The 18,481-nt window shown below is 41.4% G+C and overlaps 1 protein-coding gene across 2 annotated transcripts in view; it reads left to right on the forward strand.

The window, feature by feature from the left end:
• The window catches only part of BBS4 (Bardet-Biedl syndrome 4), a 70,549-nt gene that overhangs the window by 39,132 nt on the left and 12,936 nt on the right, over positions 1-18,481 (forward strand). For both annotated transcript variants that reach the window (XM_082649745.1, XM_082649746.1), the window contains exons 3-8: positions 3,682-3,761; positions 5,731-5,794; positions 7,681-7,792; positions 8,770-8,842; positions 13,985-14,038; positions 16,083-16,210. In XM_082649745.1, coding sequence (XP_082505871.1) covers positions 3,682-3,761; positions 5,731-5,794; positions 7,681-7,792; positions 8,770-8,842; positions 13,985-14,038; positions 16,083-16,210 — 511 coding nt within the window. The remainder of the gene's footprint in view (positions 1-3,681; positions 3,762-5,730; positions 5,795-7,680; positions 7,793-8,769; positions 8,843-13,984; positions 14,039-16,082; positions 16,211-18,481) is intronic.

Here is an 18,481-nt window from a genome sequence, read left to right on the forward strand (position 1 = left end):
TTCTACCCCCACTGCCTTGGTGATGACTGAAAGGCTTTACCTTGTCTTCATCTCATCAGCTGGCCACCTGACGTCCATGGTAATACAGACTCCTACTAAAGTGTAACATGGGAGATGACCACCTTGCTCTGCTGTAAAATAGAGAAGGCTCTACTTTGCACTTACATGCCTATCTTTTTTAGAGGACCTTTCAGATAGGTAATTCTCATAATACTTGTGAAAGCATATAAGAACCAGTATCCCTGTTTGTAGGGGGGAATTGGAGTGAGCAATGATTTGGAATACAAGAAATTCAACTCACACATTTACAGGTAAAATTCTAAGTGTAAATTCAGAGTTCATAGGGATTTATGTGGTATCCAGAACTTCCTCATTTTGGAAAATGACTAATAATAATGATGATAAAAATAACAGCAACAACAGTTAACACTTCTTTAGGGGTTAGCGTGTACCAGACAGTACTTGAACCTCTTTATATGTATTGTCATTCAATCTTCACATCTCTGTGGGGTATTTTATCCCCTGACTCTCCTATTTAAATGTGAGAAGAATATCACTAATAATGGAGATTTTATTATCATCTATCCCTTCTGCCAGCACTCTCGGAACCCGCACCCCCCACCCCTGCCCTGATTATAAGCTCCCTGAAAGCTTATAACCAGTTTTGTTTGTTCTTGTATCCCCAGTGCCTGGCATGTGGTTGGTACTCAGTGAATATTTATTGAATGAATGAATGAGTCTCTATTTTATAGATGAGGAAACTAAATTTCCCAAGACTACACAGTTAATAGGACAGTTATGGGGCACTGAAATGATTTATAAAGTCTTTGATGAGCCTAAAGTTCTTTTAGCTTTTAGACAAACTGTATCGTCAGGAGTGTGAAATGGCTGTTGGGCACTTGAATTCGGTGGTGCTTTCCCTTCTTCTCATCCCTAGTGCTCCATTTCAGGGGCCTCTGGGCCCTTGAGATACCTTACAAATTGAACATTTTTTTCCTCCATTCTTCACCCATGGAACACAAAAAATGCCTCATCTTTTATTATAAGATTGTAATAGACAAGACTCAAATTTGCATTTTATAAATTTTCTTTTAGGTTGTGGAAGCAATGATACTAAGTGATATTGTAAACTCAAAGGATTCAGTTGTCTCCTTCCCTTTACAGCAGGGGTCCCCAACCCTTGGGCCATGGACCGGTAATGGTCCGTGGCCCATTAGGAACTGGGCCTCGCAGCCTGTGGTTAGCCGTGGGCGAGCGAGCGAAACTTCATCTGTATTTACAGCCACTCCCCATCACTTGCATTACCACCTGAGCTCCGCCTCCTGTCAGATCAGCGGCAGCATTAGATTCTCATAGAAGTGGGAACCGCACTGTGAACTGCGCATGTGAGGGATCTAGGCTGCGCGCTCCTTATGAGAATCTAATGCCTGGTGATGATCTGAGGTGGAGCTGAGACGGTGATGCTAGTGGCTGCAAATACAGATTATCATGAGCAGAGAGGTTTGATTGCACAGAGACCATAATAAATCAGTTGCTTGCAGACTCATATCAAAACCCTATCAGTGAGTGGCAAGTGAAAACAACAAGCTCAGGGCTCCCACTGATGCTGCATTATGGCAAGTTGTATGATTATTTCATTATGTATTACAGTGTAGTAATAATAGAAATAAAGTGCACAGTAAATGTAATGCGCTTGAATCATCCCAAAACGATCTCCCACCCCATCCCCCCGGTCTCTGGAAAAATTGTCTTCCATGAAACTGGTCCCTGGTGCCAAAAAGGTTGGGGACTGCTGCTTTAGAGGGTAGGTAACATTGAGGTAGGCCATACAATTGAGACTTGATCCAAGATTACATGCACACCCACTCACATCCGTCTTGTTGTTGTTTTTTTAAAAAATAGTTATTTAATTTTGGCTGTGCCGGGTTTTAGTTGCGACACGTGGAATCTTTGCAGCATGCGGGATCTTTTAGTTGCAGTATGTGCGATCTTTAGTTGCGGCATGTGGACTCTTAGTTGAGGCATGCATGCAGGATCTAGTTCCCTGACCAGGGATCGAACCCGGGCCCCCTGCATTGGGAGCGTGGAGTCTTACCCACTGGACCACCGGGGGAAGTCCCTCACATCCATCTTTAAGCTTGGTGATTTGTGTGGTCTTTAGTAGGAAATTTAATTCTGGAAGTGGTTAGTTTGGCAAAACAAGAACGGCTAATATCTGATGATTGTTGGGGCTTGGGAGAAGAGAAGGAAGGAGACAAAAGTCATTGAAGAATCTCACTTAGGCCCTTGCTGACTAGAAGAAGGGTGGTCTCAGTCAGAGAATGTGGGTAATCAGAAGATGAAGAGTTAGTTGCTTAACATTTTGTCTTTTTTTTTTCTTCCGGTATATAAAATCATATCCATACTTTCTGTCATAATTTCAGTTCACAGATTCTGTTGCTGTTCCCTATTCTTGGGAAAGAGTAAGCAGCATTCTTAATTTTTGTGTTCCTGCAATGTTAATTCTGGGTCACAGTAAGCTTTTTTTCCTTCCCGTCATACTATGGACATATAAGTCTTGGGTTTTCCATCGATATATCGCCTAAGGTTCTGGAACAGAGCGATTACAAATGATTACAAATCATTTCCCTTTCTTCCCCTGCTATACCCTTTCTTTTACATTTTAAAAAATCAGGGAAGTACCCTGGTGGTCCAGTGGTTAAGACTCCGCGCTGCCACTGCAGGGGGTGCGGGTTCCATCTCTGGTCGGGGACTAAGATCCAGCATGTTGTGTGGTGTGGCCAACAAAAAACAACAAAAAGAAAATGATCATTAAAACAGAACAAAACAAAACAGGGATTACCTCAAGCATGTATTAAAATGCATAAAAAATACAAACACCTGTGTACTTACAGGCCAGATTTAATAAATAAATACACTTGGCCATGTATACTTTAGAGCTTTTAACTTTTTTGATAAATAAAGCATTTAACAGTTGAAATCTCCTTTTTATTGCTTCCTAATTCTACTCTTCCCTCTTCCTTCCTTGAGGTCACCACTGTTCTGAGGTTGGTGTGAATACTTGGCCTCCTTTTTACCATAGAAAAATAATTTCTTAGTGAATTTTTACCTGTATTTTAATTGAATTCAAAGGGATAGTAACTCAGGGTTTCTGTATCATGAATCGTTTTCAGTGGCTCAAATATTTTTCTCCTTGTTGACTTCTCATTCCTGGGCAACAGTATAATGTTTCACATTTGAGCTATTGCTAAGACTGTGTTTAGCTATTTTTGGTCCTATGATCTATCAGATGTGATATTAACTATGGTATGTATATTTTGTTAGTAACACTCCTGAAATATCCTTTGGAAAGTCATATTATTCACGTTCTAAAACCAAGGAGAGAGAGAGGAAAAGAGGGAAAGAATGATTCTGTTTTTCTCTTCAGGCAAGTTATCAGTTGAGAAACTGACATTATAAATGACCAAAACTGAACAGAAGTATATATTCAATGTGTAATAGTAGGACAAGTATCTCTTAATTTAATAATCCACACATTTTTGATGCACTGTATTCTTATGATCAGCAGCATGAAGAATTTAACGTGATATTACAGTATGCCTGTGGTTAGTTGAGGACAGTGCTCAAGGAGAAAACCTAACAATGACTGTGTTGTTTGTTTTGTCAAAATATGCTACCCAGCTCCAGAGTTTCCTATTTTGGAGAAGCAGAACTGGTTGATACATCTCCACTATATCCGGAAGGATTATGAAGCATGCAAGGTGAGAGGCCAATGATAGAAAATGTGAGAGGCAGGCTTTGGTTAGGCAACTAACTGTGTCTGTCACTCAGAGTTTGTGTGACAGTTTAGCTCTCACTAAAAATGTATGAAATCTCATTTCTCTGCATTTTGTGTATTGGTTAGCGTTTGCTATGATAATGCTGCTTAAGAAACAACCTCAAAATGTCAGTTACCCCTAACAACAGATACTTATTACTACCCATGGGCCTTCAGATTGGCTGTAAGTTGGCTGGGTTTGACCACAGGCTGTGGGTCAGGTTAAAGTGTGCTCCATGTGTCTTCTCATTTCAAGATCAGGCTGAAGGAGCAGCCACTCTCTGGGACTTGTTGGTCTCATGGTGGAGAGCAGATGTTCAATATGGCATAGTGTTTAACGGTTTGATCTCTGGATAGGTGAAAAATGGTATTTCATTGAGTTTTATAATTCTCTTACTATGGTGAGCTTGGTCCTTTATATATTTTAAAACCATTTGTATTTTCTCTAAACTGTATCTTTGGTAACTTACTATGTACATTACATACTTGCTGGCAGAGGATAGTATCATCATGCAAAATATATCCCTGGTATTCTCGGTTTTTGGCATTCGGAGCTTTGTAATGCTTTTAAGGTTGTAGTTTTTATACCTGTGACATTTGTACCTATGACAATGTAAAGAACTAGCAATGTTCCAGTATGGGTCTTGAAAGATTTTTTTTTCATCTGTGATATTATCCTTTTCTTATTTCCCTTTTCCTTTATTGACCACTTTCTCTGTTTCCTTTTTTTTTGGCTTCTCTTCTTTTGCTTTTTTCTTAAGAGTTGGGGCTATTTCTAGGTTCTGTCCTTGACTCCTTTCTCTGCTCATTCCACACACTTCTTCCTGATCTTAGAGATGCGTACTGAATGCTTCCCAGGTATTTCAAATTCATCTTTTCTGTAGCTGAATTTATCTTCTTCTTTCCAAACCTATTCCTTCTCCTGTTCCCTGTCTCGGGGATAGGTACCATCATTCACCCAGCTGTCTGTGTCAGAATCCTCTGACCCACTTTCCCTAATATAGATAATCATCAAGTTCTGGAGATCCTTCTCTTACTATCTCAAGACACTGTCCACTTCCCCCCACCCCACGCTGTAGTTAATCCCTGTCATTTTTATTTAAATTAACCACAAGAGTTCTTATGCCAACATTGCCTCTAATCTTGCCTCCTTTCCATCTATTTCCACAATGTTCCTAAAATGGAGCAAATAGAATCTGGTTACTTCCCACTTAAAATTTATCACGATTTTCCCATTGCTCTCGACCTTTTTTAGCATGGCATTTGAAGCCCTTCTCTCTCTGACTCTCTGGGCCACCTCAGCTTTTCCTCCATCCCTTGCTAACACAGGATTTGAAACTGTTTACCCTGGAAAGCCTTCCCTGATTGCTCCAGGTTAGAATCAGGTGATTGCCCTCTGAGCTGTATAGCTCTCTGGTCTTAGCCCATCATAGGACAAAGGTAGAGCCTGTACTTTGCTCATCAGAGAGCTCCTAGCATCTATAATGGTGCATGGAAATCTTTTCCTAGTTTTCTTAGCCTGCCTAGTTAGAGTGTAGATAGGAGTTGGTGAACTTTTTCTGTAAGGGGCCAGATGGTAAATATTTTAGGCTTTGCAGGCCACAGATAGTCTCTGTCTCATATACTTCATCTTCTCTTATTTTTTAATAACCCTTTAAAAATTAAAAAAACACTCTTAGCTTGAGACCTGTACAGAAATAGGCTATGTGAGTCGGATTTGGCCTGTGGGCTGTACTTTGCTGGCGCCTGTTCTAGGGGTCAAATAAATTTAAAAAATCCGAATGAACTACTTTATTAGTCATCATTAGTATTGTAGATTTCTTACATGTACTCCTTGTCCATGTTTACCTTTTCTTAAAAACACTTGAAGACACTTAACCACTACTCAGAAGTATTGTTTCTTTCTTTTTCAGGATGTTATCAGAGAACAGCTTCAGGAGACTCAGGGGTTATGTGAATATGCTATCTATGTCCAAGGTAAGACATATATTTCTTCTCTTCTTGCCAGAGAAATGCACACTCTGCCTAGGTTCTGGAGAAAGAGCAAACAACTTACAAAATACTTAAATTCAAGTAAATGTTCCACAAATCTCTTATTCAATATTACTGTTTTTTGAAATCAGAACATGATTATTGTGCTGGATTTGACCTCAGAAATGACTAGTTCTCTTAAAAAAACTTGCTACTGTCCTTCACCCCTATTCTAGTTTCCGGCTAGTGTTTTTCAGAACAGTTGTTAGGGTCCCTGCCTCATGCAGCAGTTTCAGGTCCAGAAGCGGCTTTTGGAAGGGTTCCTTGTAGTCAAGCTAAAAGAGATAAGGAAAAGCTTGAGGATTTTTTGTAAGGTGAGTCAGGATGAAGGGAAGAAGCCTAGAGGTATACAGGATAAAACAGAGAATAAATGAAATTCATCAGAAATCAAGTATAGGAACCACTGACTGGAATTTTACTCTGTAGTGCCCAAAGTAGCATCCTTAGTTTTCCCAGGAACTATCTTTTTGACTCTTTGATGTAAATGAATAGTTTTGTTTACCACTCATTGTATTTGTAGTCTTCAGATTAATATATAATTTTCTGACATAATTGGTAAGATATTGACATATCTAGGACATCATGGCAAATAATGCTCTTTTTTAAAAAATAAATTATTTATTTGTTTTTATTTTTGACCATGTTGGGTCATTGTTGCTGTGTGTGGGCTTTTCTCTAGTTGTGGCGAGCAGGGGCTACTCTTCGTTGTGGTGCGCGGGCTTCTCATTGCGGTGGCTTCTCTTGTTGCAGAGCACGGGCTCTAGGCGCGTGGGCTTCAGTAGTTGTGGCGCGTGGGCTCACTAGTTGTGGCTTGCAGGCTCTTGAGTGCAGGCTCAATAGTTGTGGCGCACGGGCATAATTGCTCCGCGGCGGCATGTGGGATCTTCCCGGGCCAAGGCTCAAACCCGTGTCCCCTGCATTGGCAGGTAGATTCTTAACTACTGCACCACCAGGGAAGCCCAAATAATGCTCTTTTATTCCCAATATCACAAGTTCCAGACTTATAGTGCCTGGTAGTAGTTAAGCATGTAAATTCTTCTGAAAAATGATTATTCTGATTGGTTGCTATACTGAAAACCAAGTCTGAAATATTACTGCATTCTTTGCCAGCATCTCCTTGTTGGACTTGAGTTATTGATTGCATTTGCCCCATTTGGGTGTACTTTCTGAAAACTATCAGGTGGATGTTGGCATTATCGTGATAAATAGAGCATCTGATAAGGAGCTATAAGAATGTTCTTATAGTGAAGAGTTTGTGGGATAATTTACAAGGCACCCGATTATCTGCGTGGTGGAAGCTGGGAGTGGAGGAATAGGTAGATTCCAGATACCTTAAAAAAAAGGTTTTAGGGCTTCCCTGGTGGTGCAGTGGTTGAGAATCTGCCTGCCAATGCAGGGGACATGGGTTCGAGTCCTGGTCTGGGAGGATCCCACATGCCCCGGAGCAACTAGGCCCGTGAGCCACAACTACTGAGCCTGCGCATCTGGAGCCTGTGCTCCGCAACAAGAGAGGCCGCGATAGTGAGAGGCCTGCGCACTGCGATGAAGAGTGGCCCCCGCCTGCCACAACTAGAGAAAGCCCTCGCACAGAAACGAAGACCCAACACAGCCAAAAATAAATTAATTAATTAAAAAAAAAAGGTTTTAGCTCATCAACAACTTTGCTGCTTGTTTCAATCCATCTGAAGTCATATCTGATTGTATTAGACACAATTATCCAAAGGATTTCTTTGATATGATTTCCTACCTCCCTCTCCTCCAATTTTTCAGATGTCAGGCTCCATTCTTCCTAGAACATGATTTTATTTTCTGTGTTTTCTCTTTCTTGGCAGCATTGATATTTCGCCTGGAAGGAAATATCCAAGAATCCCTAGAACTCTTTCAGACGTGTGCTGTTCTCAGCCCTCAGTCTGCTGATAACCTCAAGCAGGTGGCCAGATCTTTGTGAGTATTGGCAGCCTGGAGGCCCTAGGGCACTGACAGAGAACAATGTAAAGTGCATTCTCAGGCTGGAGCTGCTTCTGGCAGCCGGATACATAGAGGGAGGGTTGCTTAATGGGTATAATAGATTCACTTTGAAGAGTGTGGATTAATTTTGAAATTTGAGAAAATGAGATAACTAGTATAAAGGAACTGAGTATTTCAAACACTGTATATTCTAGTTTGATGGGGGAACACCGATAATGTTTCTCATATAAATAGGAACATTTTGTGCCTCAAGTACCCTGATGTATTGGCAGCCCATGGAATTTTTCTCACCTACTGTTCCAACACTTAGCATAATACTAGATACACAGTAGGTTTTTAGTAAGTGTTTGTTGAGTGAATGCCCTGGAGGTTCCTGGATGCAGGCAACCTCCGTTGTCTTTACAAGCTGTTAAGTACTAATAGCTTTACTACTCCAGAGTAGTAAAGTGTTCTGTGGAGTTCCCACTCTCACTTTCTTACCTATGTTGTCATTCATAACCTGCACTGTCTTTGCATAGAGGCTGATTTTCCCGCGTCTCCAGAATGATGATCCAGTATCAAGGAAAGAGACTTAGTTTGGGAGAGAAGGGCCTGTCCTTAATAGATCATGATGAAAAATTGTGGTAGTTTTTGTTTAACATGGTCATTAGTTTGGCTTGTTTCTTTTTTGGTCTACATTTGTAGTACATTGTAGAAAATAAATTACAGAAGACTTTCACTAAAATTGGTGTAGAATGGGCCCAAGGCCTTGGAACCAACTCTGTTCCTACCAGGAGAGCTTCTGCTGTTGGTGTGCAGCAGCCTCACTGGCTAAACCAGCACAGCCAGCTTACAGGGAAGAGGCGTCCCCAATTCTCTGCTGGCTGGAGCATGAGTCAGTTGTGGGACTGGTGGGGTTATAGTCTCGTAAAAGCTTTGCATTAATAATCACAGAAAATGTGTTTTTTCCCCAGATTTCTTCTGGGAAAACATAAAGCTGCCACTGAAGTGTATAATGAAGCAGCTAAACTTAACCAGAAAGATTGGGTAAGTAGGGAACTTTGTTATTAGTGACATGCTAACGGCTCCATTTATCATATGGCTATCTTTTGTTATTATTACTGAATTCTTACATGCCAAAATTGTATCTTATCCTCACACTTGATCGATGATGTGGCTGGGTATAAGATCAAAAATCATGTTTCCTCGTAACTCAGCAGACATTGCTGCCTAGTTTTCTGGCTGTCAGTGTTGTTGATGAGCAGTCTGTTACCAGTCTGATTCTTGCTGATAACCCCACTTTCCTGTAGAAGCTTTGAGGATTTTCTATCATTGGAGTTCTGAAATGTCAGTAATAGTTGTCTAGATGTGTTTCTTTTCTCTTTTATCCCCCTGATCTGTGGACATTCAGTTGGCTCTTTCACTTTGAAGACCCTTGCCTTTCTTTGGGTCAGCAAGGTTTTTTTTTTTTTGAGTAGTTCTTTGATTATTTTTTCCTCTCTGTTGTCTCTTTGTATTAGTTAGGGATTGTGTGTAACTGCAACAAAACATTTTATTAAACATTGGCTTTATAAATTAGGAGTTTATTTTTTTCTTATGAAGCAAGAAATCCAGGTAAGTAGTTGCCAACATTGATTTGGTGGCCCAACGATATCAGTGCTGAGGCTTTTTCTTCATGGTTATAAGATGACTGCTGCAGCTCTAACATCACATCATGCTAGGTAGGGAGAAAGAAGAAGCAACAAAGAGAAAAGGAATAACCTTCATCAAGGAAGTATAATTTTCCCAGAAATCCCCAACAGACTTTCACTTATATCACACCAACTACGCCTTTTGTAAGGAAGGTTGGGAAATGTATTGTCACTGTAAACAAAATTAGGGTTCTGTTGGTAAGGTAAACAGAGAGAGTGAATGTTAGGTAAATAACTAGCAGCATTTGCCACACTGTTTTCTACTCTTATCAGACGTGTTCTGTACCTGTTCTACTTGTCTCCTAACTTGCTTCTCATATTTTCTACCTCCTTGTCTTTGCTGTACATTCAGAGACATTTCCTCAGTCTTATCTTCCAGATCATCACGTCTGTTTTTAGCTATATTCACATTCTGTTATTTAGCCTACGTGTTCAATATTTTTTATTTCAGTAATTACATTTTTAATTTCTAAGAACTTTGTCTTTTCTTGCAGCAGCCTCTCCATGTCTCTGACCCTTTGAAGTTCTGTTCTGCTTTCCACAATTATCTTTTTCTTCCTCTGTTTTGGTTCTTCTCTTTCATGCTATTGGTTTTTTCAAAATATCTGATGATTCTTAGAAAGACATATCTAAGAGTGAAGGATTAGATTGATTAATAGAAAGAGCTAGCATGGGTTTTCCCTGCAGTTCTTATGGCACTATCATTATTATTATTTTTAAAAAATATTCATTTGGTTGCACTGGGTCTTAGTTGCGGCAGGCGGGCTCCTTAGTTGCAGCTTGCCAGCTCCTTAGTCGTGGCATGCGAACTCTTAGTTGCGGCATGCACGTGGGATCTAGTTCCCTGACCAGGGATCAAACCCCAGCCCCCTGCACTGGGAGTGTCTTAACCACTGTGCCACCAGGGAAGTCTCACAGCACTATTATTTTTGTCAGTCACTTTTCTTCTGCAGGTCTAAAGACTGAGATGTTTAAGTCTTTATGCCATTGAGTATTTTATAGCCAAAGGCCAAAGTAAAGCTACAGATAAAGGAAAATTGAGTTGCCGTTTCATTCACTTCGTCCTTCTTTCAACAAATGAACATCTGTGTGCCAGGCACTGGGCTGCAGATGCAAAGCTGGATTGGTGGTTTATGGGACAATCAACTAGAATAGGAAATACAGGAAGGAAGAGGAGCAAGTTTTGGGAGAGGGTGATGATAACAAATCAGAGTTAAGTCCTGTCTTTTAGAAGATTGTGGACATGATGAATTGAACCTTCTGGTAGGATATCTAAATCGAGATGTATCCAATACATGGCAGATACAGAAATCTGAAACCCAAGTGTTCTGAGCTAGAGATACACATTTTGGAGTCAACAACTTAAAGGCGATAATTAAAACAATGAAATTGAATGAGCTCACTCTGCAGTGAGCTGAGGATGGAATCCTGGAAAAAACAGTTTGAAGGGCTGAGCTGAAGAGAAAATGAGCCCACAGATGGAGACAGAGAGGAAGTGAGACAGGAGAGCTCAGGGACAGGACGGGGGAATGGAGAATGTCTTTCAGTTTGTCCAGTTGGTTGAAAGAGCTCATTTGGTATTACTGACTCACCTGGGATAACCAGTCCATTGGTGCCAGTAGAGGTGGTCATTCCCCAAACAGCCACTCTCTGCCCTACATGCTTCATGAGTGCCTGTGGCCTGTAGTAAACCTTGTAGCCCTACTTCCTTCGACTCATCAGGGTATTCCACAGTCTGGCCGCAGCAGGGGAATCATAATTCCTCCTGCCATGATCTCATTTGACTTGTGGAACAGCTGTTAAGTAGGGAGAATTTCCCATATTGATAGATGAGGAAGCTGAGGCTTTGGGAGATGGAGTGACTTGCTGAAGGGCACACAGTGAGGTAGTGGCAGAACCAGAGCCAGAATTCAGGCCTAGAATCTAGGATTCCTCACTTTTCGGCCTGTGATCTTTCTACTGTACCAATTGCCCTTGCAGGATGTCTGCTGCATCTTCTCACCCCATGAAAGACAGGATTTAACTCTGATTTGTTCTAGTTTCCTTTTCAAATTTCAAAAATTTTCTTGATTGTCAGTTTGTTTAAGGCATATTGCTACTGCTTTCTCAAATAATATCTATGAGAAATGATTTAAAAAGGTTACGCGTTAGTTACCTTCCAGTACATTTAAAGGACAAGTAGGGCTACATTTCTCCTCTCCAGCTCCCTGTGTATATTCTTATAGGGTGATGAAGTGGAAGGTATACAAGTTTTATTTAAAAAAAATTTTTTTTGGCTGAGCTGGGTCTTCGTTGCTGCTTGTGGGCTTTCTCTAGTTTTGGCGAGCGGGGGCTACTCTTTGTTGCGGTGTGTGGGCTTCTCATTGCAGTGGCTTCTTTTGTGGAGCATGGGCTCTAGGCGTGCAGGTTTCAGTAATTGCAGCATGTGGGCTCAGTAGTTGCAGCATGCGGGCCCCAGAGCACGCGGGCTTCAGTAGTTGCGGCACATGGGCTCAGTAGTTGTGGCTTGTGGGCTCTAGAACACGGGCTCAGTGGTTGTGGTGCACAGGCTTAGCTGCCCTGCGGCATGTGGGATCTTTCCGGATCAGGAATCGAACCCCTGTCCCCTGCATTGGCAGGCGGATTCTTAACCACTGGACTGGGAAGTCCAGGGAAGTCTGGTATACAAGTTTTAGAGACAGGCCTGAGTTCAAATCCCAGTGCTTTGCAATGTGTGGAAATTATTTGGATTATGATTTTTTAAAAATAAATTTGTTTATGTATGTATGCATGCATGCTGAGCCGGGTCTTAGTTGCGGCATGTGGAATCTTCATTGCAGCATGCGGACTCTTAGTTGCAGCATGCATGTGGGATCTAGTTCCTTGACCAGGGATCGAACCTTGGCCCCCTGCATTGGGAGTGCCGAGTCTTACCCACTGGACCACCAGGGAAGTCCCTGGATTGTGATTGAAGAAAAAAAAATTTTTTTGTAATGTGACACATTCATCAGAAATTTGAACATGATTCAGTATCAGCAGTTACTAATTTTTTTTCAAGTATGATAATGGTATTGTGGGTAGCTTAAAAAAAAAGAGATCTTATCCTTTAGAAATACATACTGAAATACTTGTGGATAAAATGGGATACTATCTGGTATTTGCTTACAAAAGTAGTGGGAGAGATGGGGGGGTATGGATTGGATGATTGTTGGAGCAGGATGATGAGTACAGGGTGATTCTGTCTACATTTATATATGGTTGAAATTCTTTAAGATTTAGAACTAAGAAAAAGAAATCCCAGTGCTGATACTTTTTGTCCTAAGTTAGGCAAACTACTTAACTTCTCTGAGCTTCCATTTTCTTACCTCTGAAATCAGAATTGTTATACTTATGTTGCAGATTTGCTGGGAAAATTAAAGTAATGTATATGGAAAACATCTGGCATAGAATCACTGATTGCTATTTTGTTGTTGTTATGTTAGGGAACTTGGAAAACATTAAACCAGTTGTTGTCTCTGAGCCCTATAAGGTTCATGTTTCTTCCGAGAGGGACACTTCTGGGTCTGAACATGCTTCTCCACCTCCCCACTACTAACAAGATGGTCCTTACTGTTTCCCAGGAGCAGTTTTCTCACGCTTGCATTTTCCTTTCTCTAAAGCTGCCTTAAATAAAGGGAGGTTTAATATAAGGGAGTTCGAGAGATTTTACAGAACACAAGGTCAGGAAATACAGATTGGTCTTGCAGTGAACTAGAACTGGAAAGATGTCAGCAACCAAGGTAGCTTCTCTGCATTTCTGCTTGATTTATTTTCTTTCTGTAGATCAGAGGTTGGCAAATTTTTTTTTTGTAAAGGGCAGGGTAGTAAATATTTTAAGCTTTGTGGATTTATACAGTCTTTGTTGCAACTACTTGACTCTGAAGTTCTAGTGTGAAAGAACTGTAGACGATACATAACAAGCGGTCGTGGCTGTGTTCCAATACAACTTGATTTGCAGAAAAAGGCAGAGGATGGATTTGGCCAGTGGGCCAGAGTTTGCTGACTTGTGCTGTAGTCTTCTGAAGATCCGTTCCAATTACATCTGTGTATTCCATCCTAGTGGCCTCCAGATGGCGCGGTCAGTCCCCAAGTCCATACCACCTAGTGAATTCCTAGATTCCTCGGAAAAGGACTCTGACTGACACACACACACACCTCCTTAGGGTTGGAGAAGGGGCTGTGGTAGTCTCTTCTGAGAAGAGGGGACAAAGGGTTTGTTCAGTGAGCAGCCCTTAGAGGAAAAAAGGTGTAGGAATGGGCTGGGCATGCACTCCAAGGTACTAAATAGACCCAGGAAGATCACTGGTTTATTCTGCTTTTATCTCTTATAATCTGTTTAAGATTCAAGTAAAAAATTAACCATAGTGCATGTTTTAAAGTTTAAATTTTGCCAAGCAGTAATAATCTCTAGACGCCTGTTGTTTCACTCTAATAGTTACTGTGGAACTTAGTAAGTTGTTTTCCTTTCTTTTGTGTGTAGGAGATCTGTCATAACCTAGGAGTTTGCTACATTTACCTGAAACAGTTGGACAAGGTAATTTATAGAAATGGTGGTGGTGGCTGAGCGGTTGGCTGGGGATTTCACTGAGGGTACACTTCTTACAGAGGTGCCATTGCTCATTTTGTATTATTCCTACTGCTTGCCGAGATTTTTAGAAGTAAAAATTGAAACTGCCGTATACATTTATCCCCATTTTTATTCTTGTTTGTCACTAGTCATCTGTTTTTTTTCTTTCTTTCTGTTTTTAATAAGAAAGTGACAAATTCTAGAAATATGATTAGGGAATGGCAATCTAATTGCTTTCTTCCTCTCTTCTTATTTTCCACCCCCTAGTTTAATTTTCTAGAATGGAAACACAAATGTTCAATAAAACTTAGATATCAAAAAGTGGACCTGTAAGTCTTAAAAGTGTAATTATGACCTTGTGAGCTATCTTATGCTCCAGTGGCAACTGATTTTAGTTTTCAAGGTCATTGGAAATGAATTTTTTTATTTATTTTTTTTTTTGCGGTACGCGGGCCTCTCACCGTTGTGGCCTCTCCCGTTGCGGAGCACAGGCTCCGGACGCGCAGGCTCAGCGGCCATGGCTCACGGGCCCAGCCGCTCCGCGGCATGTGGGATCTTCCCGGACCGGGGCACGAACCCATGTCCCCTGCATCGGCAGGCGGACTGTCAACCACTGTGCCACCAGGGAAGCCCGGAAATGAATTTTTAATCTTAGATTTGATTTCTGAGAGTTTGTTTTTAAGGTTATTTTCCGTGTGAGATTTTTATGTTTCATTTTTATATTTCATTGTGATTAGGCTACAGTGCCTAAGGCTCTTACATCAGATAAAACATTGGCGCTTACCCTGGTACTCAGATAAGGGAAAAAATGTATATATCTTAATTGAGGGATAGACCAAATTATAGAGAACTCTAAAAGTTAATGATAGTGGGGTTGGGTAGAGTTTCCTTCATAAAGCTCCCACTTAGTGATTATGAAGTTTTATTCTCCTTTCTCCAGTGCTGACAGGACTGAGAATCTGAATTAGTTGATACCCATTTGACAGTGTTTAATATATATCAACTTGTAAACTGATGTAACCTAATCAATCCCTCAGGGGTATGAAAAAAAACCTGTACCTCAGCAGTTGAGGTATGAGAATAACTTTTGCTCCTGTGAGATACATAAAAATAAGTAATACCTATATCTATGTAAATAAAATATACATATTTAGTGGGTCCCTTAGGTTTTCTGGGCAGATCTAGATCTTCATTGTTACATACTTGGTTAGGAGCTTTCTCTCTTCAGAGGATATTTCAAGCATCTACAAGGAAGTGATTAGGATGGGTATTTATGGCAGAAAGTGAAGGGTGAATACTCAGTTGAACTGAGTAAGTACATATCTATTCACAGGATTATTCTGAGCCCAGGGAGAGGTGGAATTGGGTTTTGGTCAGACCTGTATGGAGGAGAAGCATTATATTTAGATTTTACTATAAAGCCTACAGGCTAAGCAAATACAGTACCTGGCATTTATAGAAATACTTGTTGAATCAGTGAAGGACTAAACGAAGCCCTTTTCATCATCTACGAGGACATAAGCTCTTGCGTTAGCTCTGGTATACTAGTACCTAGAGCAACAGGCACTCGATGAATACATGTTGAATGAATAAATGAGGATTCATTCATTCATCAAAATATTGGTGAGGAAAATGAGGTCCACCCTGGGGAAGGGTGTGCATTTGGTCAGCGGTGCAGCTGGGGTCGAGTTTGGGGCAGACCATGATATCCCTTTTGACTTACGAAATACGAGTCATGGGTGTGAATATCAAAAAGCAGAAAACACTCAAAAAGTTTAATCATCTGTATAAGCCTCCCAAGTGGCTCTAGAGGCAGACACTCCATGTTGCCAGCTGTCCTATGAGCAAGCACGGTTTGGGTATGTTTTAGTTTTTTGGGTAGTGGGGCATTTGCTGAAATGTGATGTTCCTACATTAGTATAGCAGGAGCTCTGTCTTTACATTAGCCATACAAGGTCATTGTCCTTTCACGGTAGTGATCTGGTTCTCTTTACTCTGTCAATCTTGTTAGGCACAAGACCAGTTGCACAATGCCCTACATCTTAACAGGCATGATCTGACTTACATAATGCTGGGCAAGATCCATTTGCTGGAGGGAGACTTGGACAAGGCCATCGAAATCTACAAGAAAGCAGTGGAGTAAGTGTGTCTGTTCCTTTAGAGCAGCGAGAAACTAAAACAAAAATGGGAGCAGACATGAACTCCCAAGTCTAAGAGAGAACACGTGTGACTGTTACACATTGTGAGCTGTAGGAGCCAGAGTTACTGTTAAGCTAAGGTTTAGAGCTCCCGATTGTTTAAATAAGGAAGACAGACATGTTTCTTTCTCACCCATCAGTGTGGCTGGTCTAGCCTAGCTGGGCAGCTTTGCTCCACAAGATCAATCTGGGATCCAGGTTCCTTCCATGTTTCTTCCTCATCATTCCTTAGGTTGTTGCCTTCACCTGCATGGTTGCAGCTAACTTACTGTAGCATCTGTGCTCCAGGCTGTGGTTGGGGGAGGTGGTATAGGAAGCTAAGTACTGAATAAATAGGAAGTTGCACACATCATTCCTGCTGACATTCTGTGGTTCGAAATTAGTGAGGTGGCCACATCTAGCTGCAAGGGAGGTGGGCAGATGTGCTTAGGAGGAAGGAGAGAGCAGATTTTGGAGTCAGCTGGCAGTCTGCCATTGTGGTTTTAAACTTTATAAAAGATCTTGTGTTTCAGGATATTAGAGAGAGAAATCTCCTGATTGAGTAATAAAGATCTGGCCTTATTAGCTTGAGACCAATATCATGCTTTTGAAAAATATCATTAGGGTCAGCCAAACGCCCCTTGAAAATGTAACTGACTGGCTTTCCCAGTGTGGTGTTCTGCGTTTCTTTTCTAGGGACACATGCTATCTTGTCTTTTCTGTCTGGGGTCTTGTGTTTAAGTGGGAGAGCTGTAGCAAAATGCTGTAGTGTCTCATTGGTTAGGTCAGTTTATAGAATGCCGCATCTGTGGTTTAAGGCCACAAAGTCTGTTACTCCTGATAATAAGACTTTGAACTAAACGTAGATTTCTATTAATTTGTTAATTACCTTTGTCTTCTACCATGATAGTAACTTTTCTGGTTATATTAGTCACAACACTGCTTTTGGAATTTTCTTCAACCATATTTTATATCTGAAAAGACATAAAAATCCTTTGGTTTGGGCTTCCCTGGTGGCGCAGTGGTTGAGAGTTCACCTGCCGATGCAGGGGACGCAGGTTCATGCCCCGGTCCGGGAAGATCCCACATGCTGCGGAGCAGCTAGGCCCGTGGGCCATGGCCGCTGAGCCTGTGCATCCGGAGCCTGTGCTCTGCAACGGGAGAGGCCACAACAGTGAGAGGCCCGTGCACCGCAAAAAAAAAAAAAATCCTTTGGTTTAAGCTACAAAAGAGACTTCTGTCATCAAAAGGCTAAGTTTATATGGACAAGTAGGAAGGAAGCCATGTAGCGTATGTTAAAGTCTCTTTGGTGCTGGGTGGAAGCTTTAATCCCTGACCCCTGCATTCTGTAAGTTGGCTCTTCGAGCTTATTAGCTCACATAAATTACATTAGCTCACACATTCTTCTAGTGGCTGGTCAAGGACTTAAGTCACTGAAATTCTCAAAGGAGAAAACAGGTCAGCTGAGCATTTGGAGCCTCACTGAGATTATAGAAACCATTGTTTATGACCCGCAGCTTTGGAGACAGTAGTCATGTTTTGGTGGGGGGATGGACACCCACCAGAATCATGGAAGTTACTTACTTGCTTTGGGGGAGGAAGTGATTAGGATGGGTATTTATGGCAGAAAGTGAAGGGTGAATACTCAGTTGAACTGAGTAAGCTCTGTCTGGCCAGCTCAGGCCTCCCCAGGCTGGGGCTTTGGACCCTTGTGGTTCTGGTCGCCCCATAGGTAACCAGCACCCTACCTCATTCTTAGAAACAGGAGACACTGTTCTTCACCTTCTGTCATTTTCACTGTTGAAGCTGTCTGGTGATCCTGTAGTCAGATCATGTGAGCTCAGTGTTGCTTTCGTTTTGTGACAAAGACAAATGTCATTGAGGGACTGGAAAGGCAGATAATCTTTTACTTAAGCCGGTGTTTACTCCACAAAGCCAACAGCTGATTCTTTCCTAGAGCGGGTGTGTGTCTTCCTTCTTTAGTTTGGCTGTTTAGTATGGCTTTTTGTTTAATGTGGAGAGCAGAGCATTAGGGGCCTTGGGATCCTAACTTACGCGGGAAATTATGCTGGCTGGCATTGAGCACAGTGAGAACAGGAAAAAAAAATCTCACAAGAGGGAAAGGGCTAAAACTGTGTGTGTTCTAGACTGACTTGGTTTACAGGGCATTATTCTTGAATTCTATCAGTGTAATCAAGACAGTGGCACAAAATATTCCATAGGTTCTTTCTAA

The sequence above is a fragment of the Grampus griseus genome (assembly GCF_964374135.1).
Source record: "Grampus griseus genome assembly, chromosome: 2".
NCBI lineage: Eukaryota > Metazoa > Chordata > Mammalia > Artiodactyla > Delphinidae > Grampus > Grampus griseus.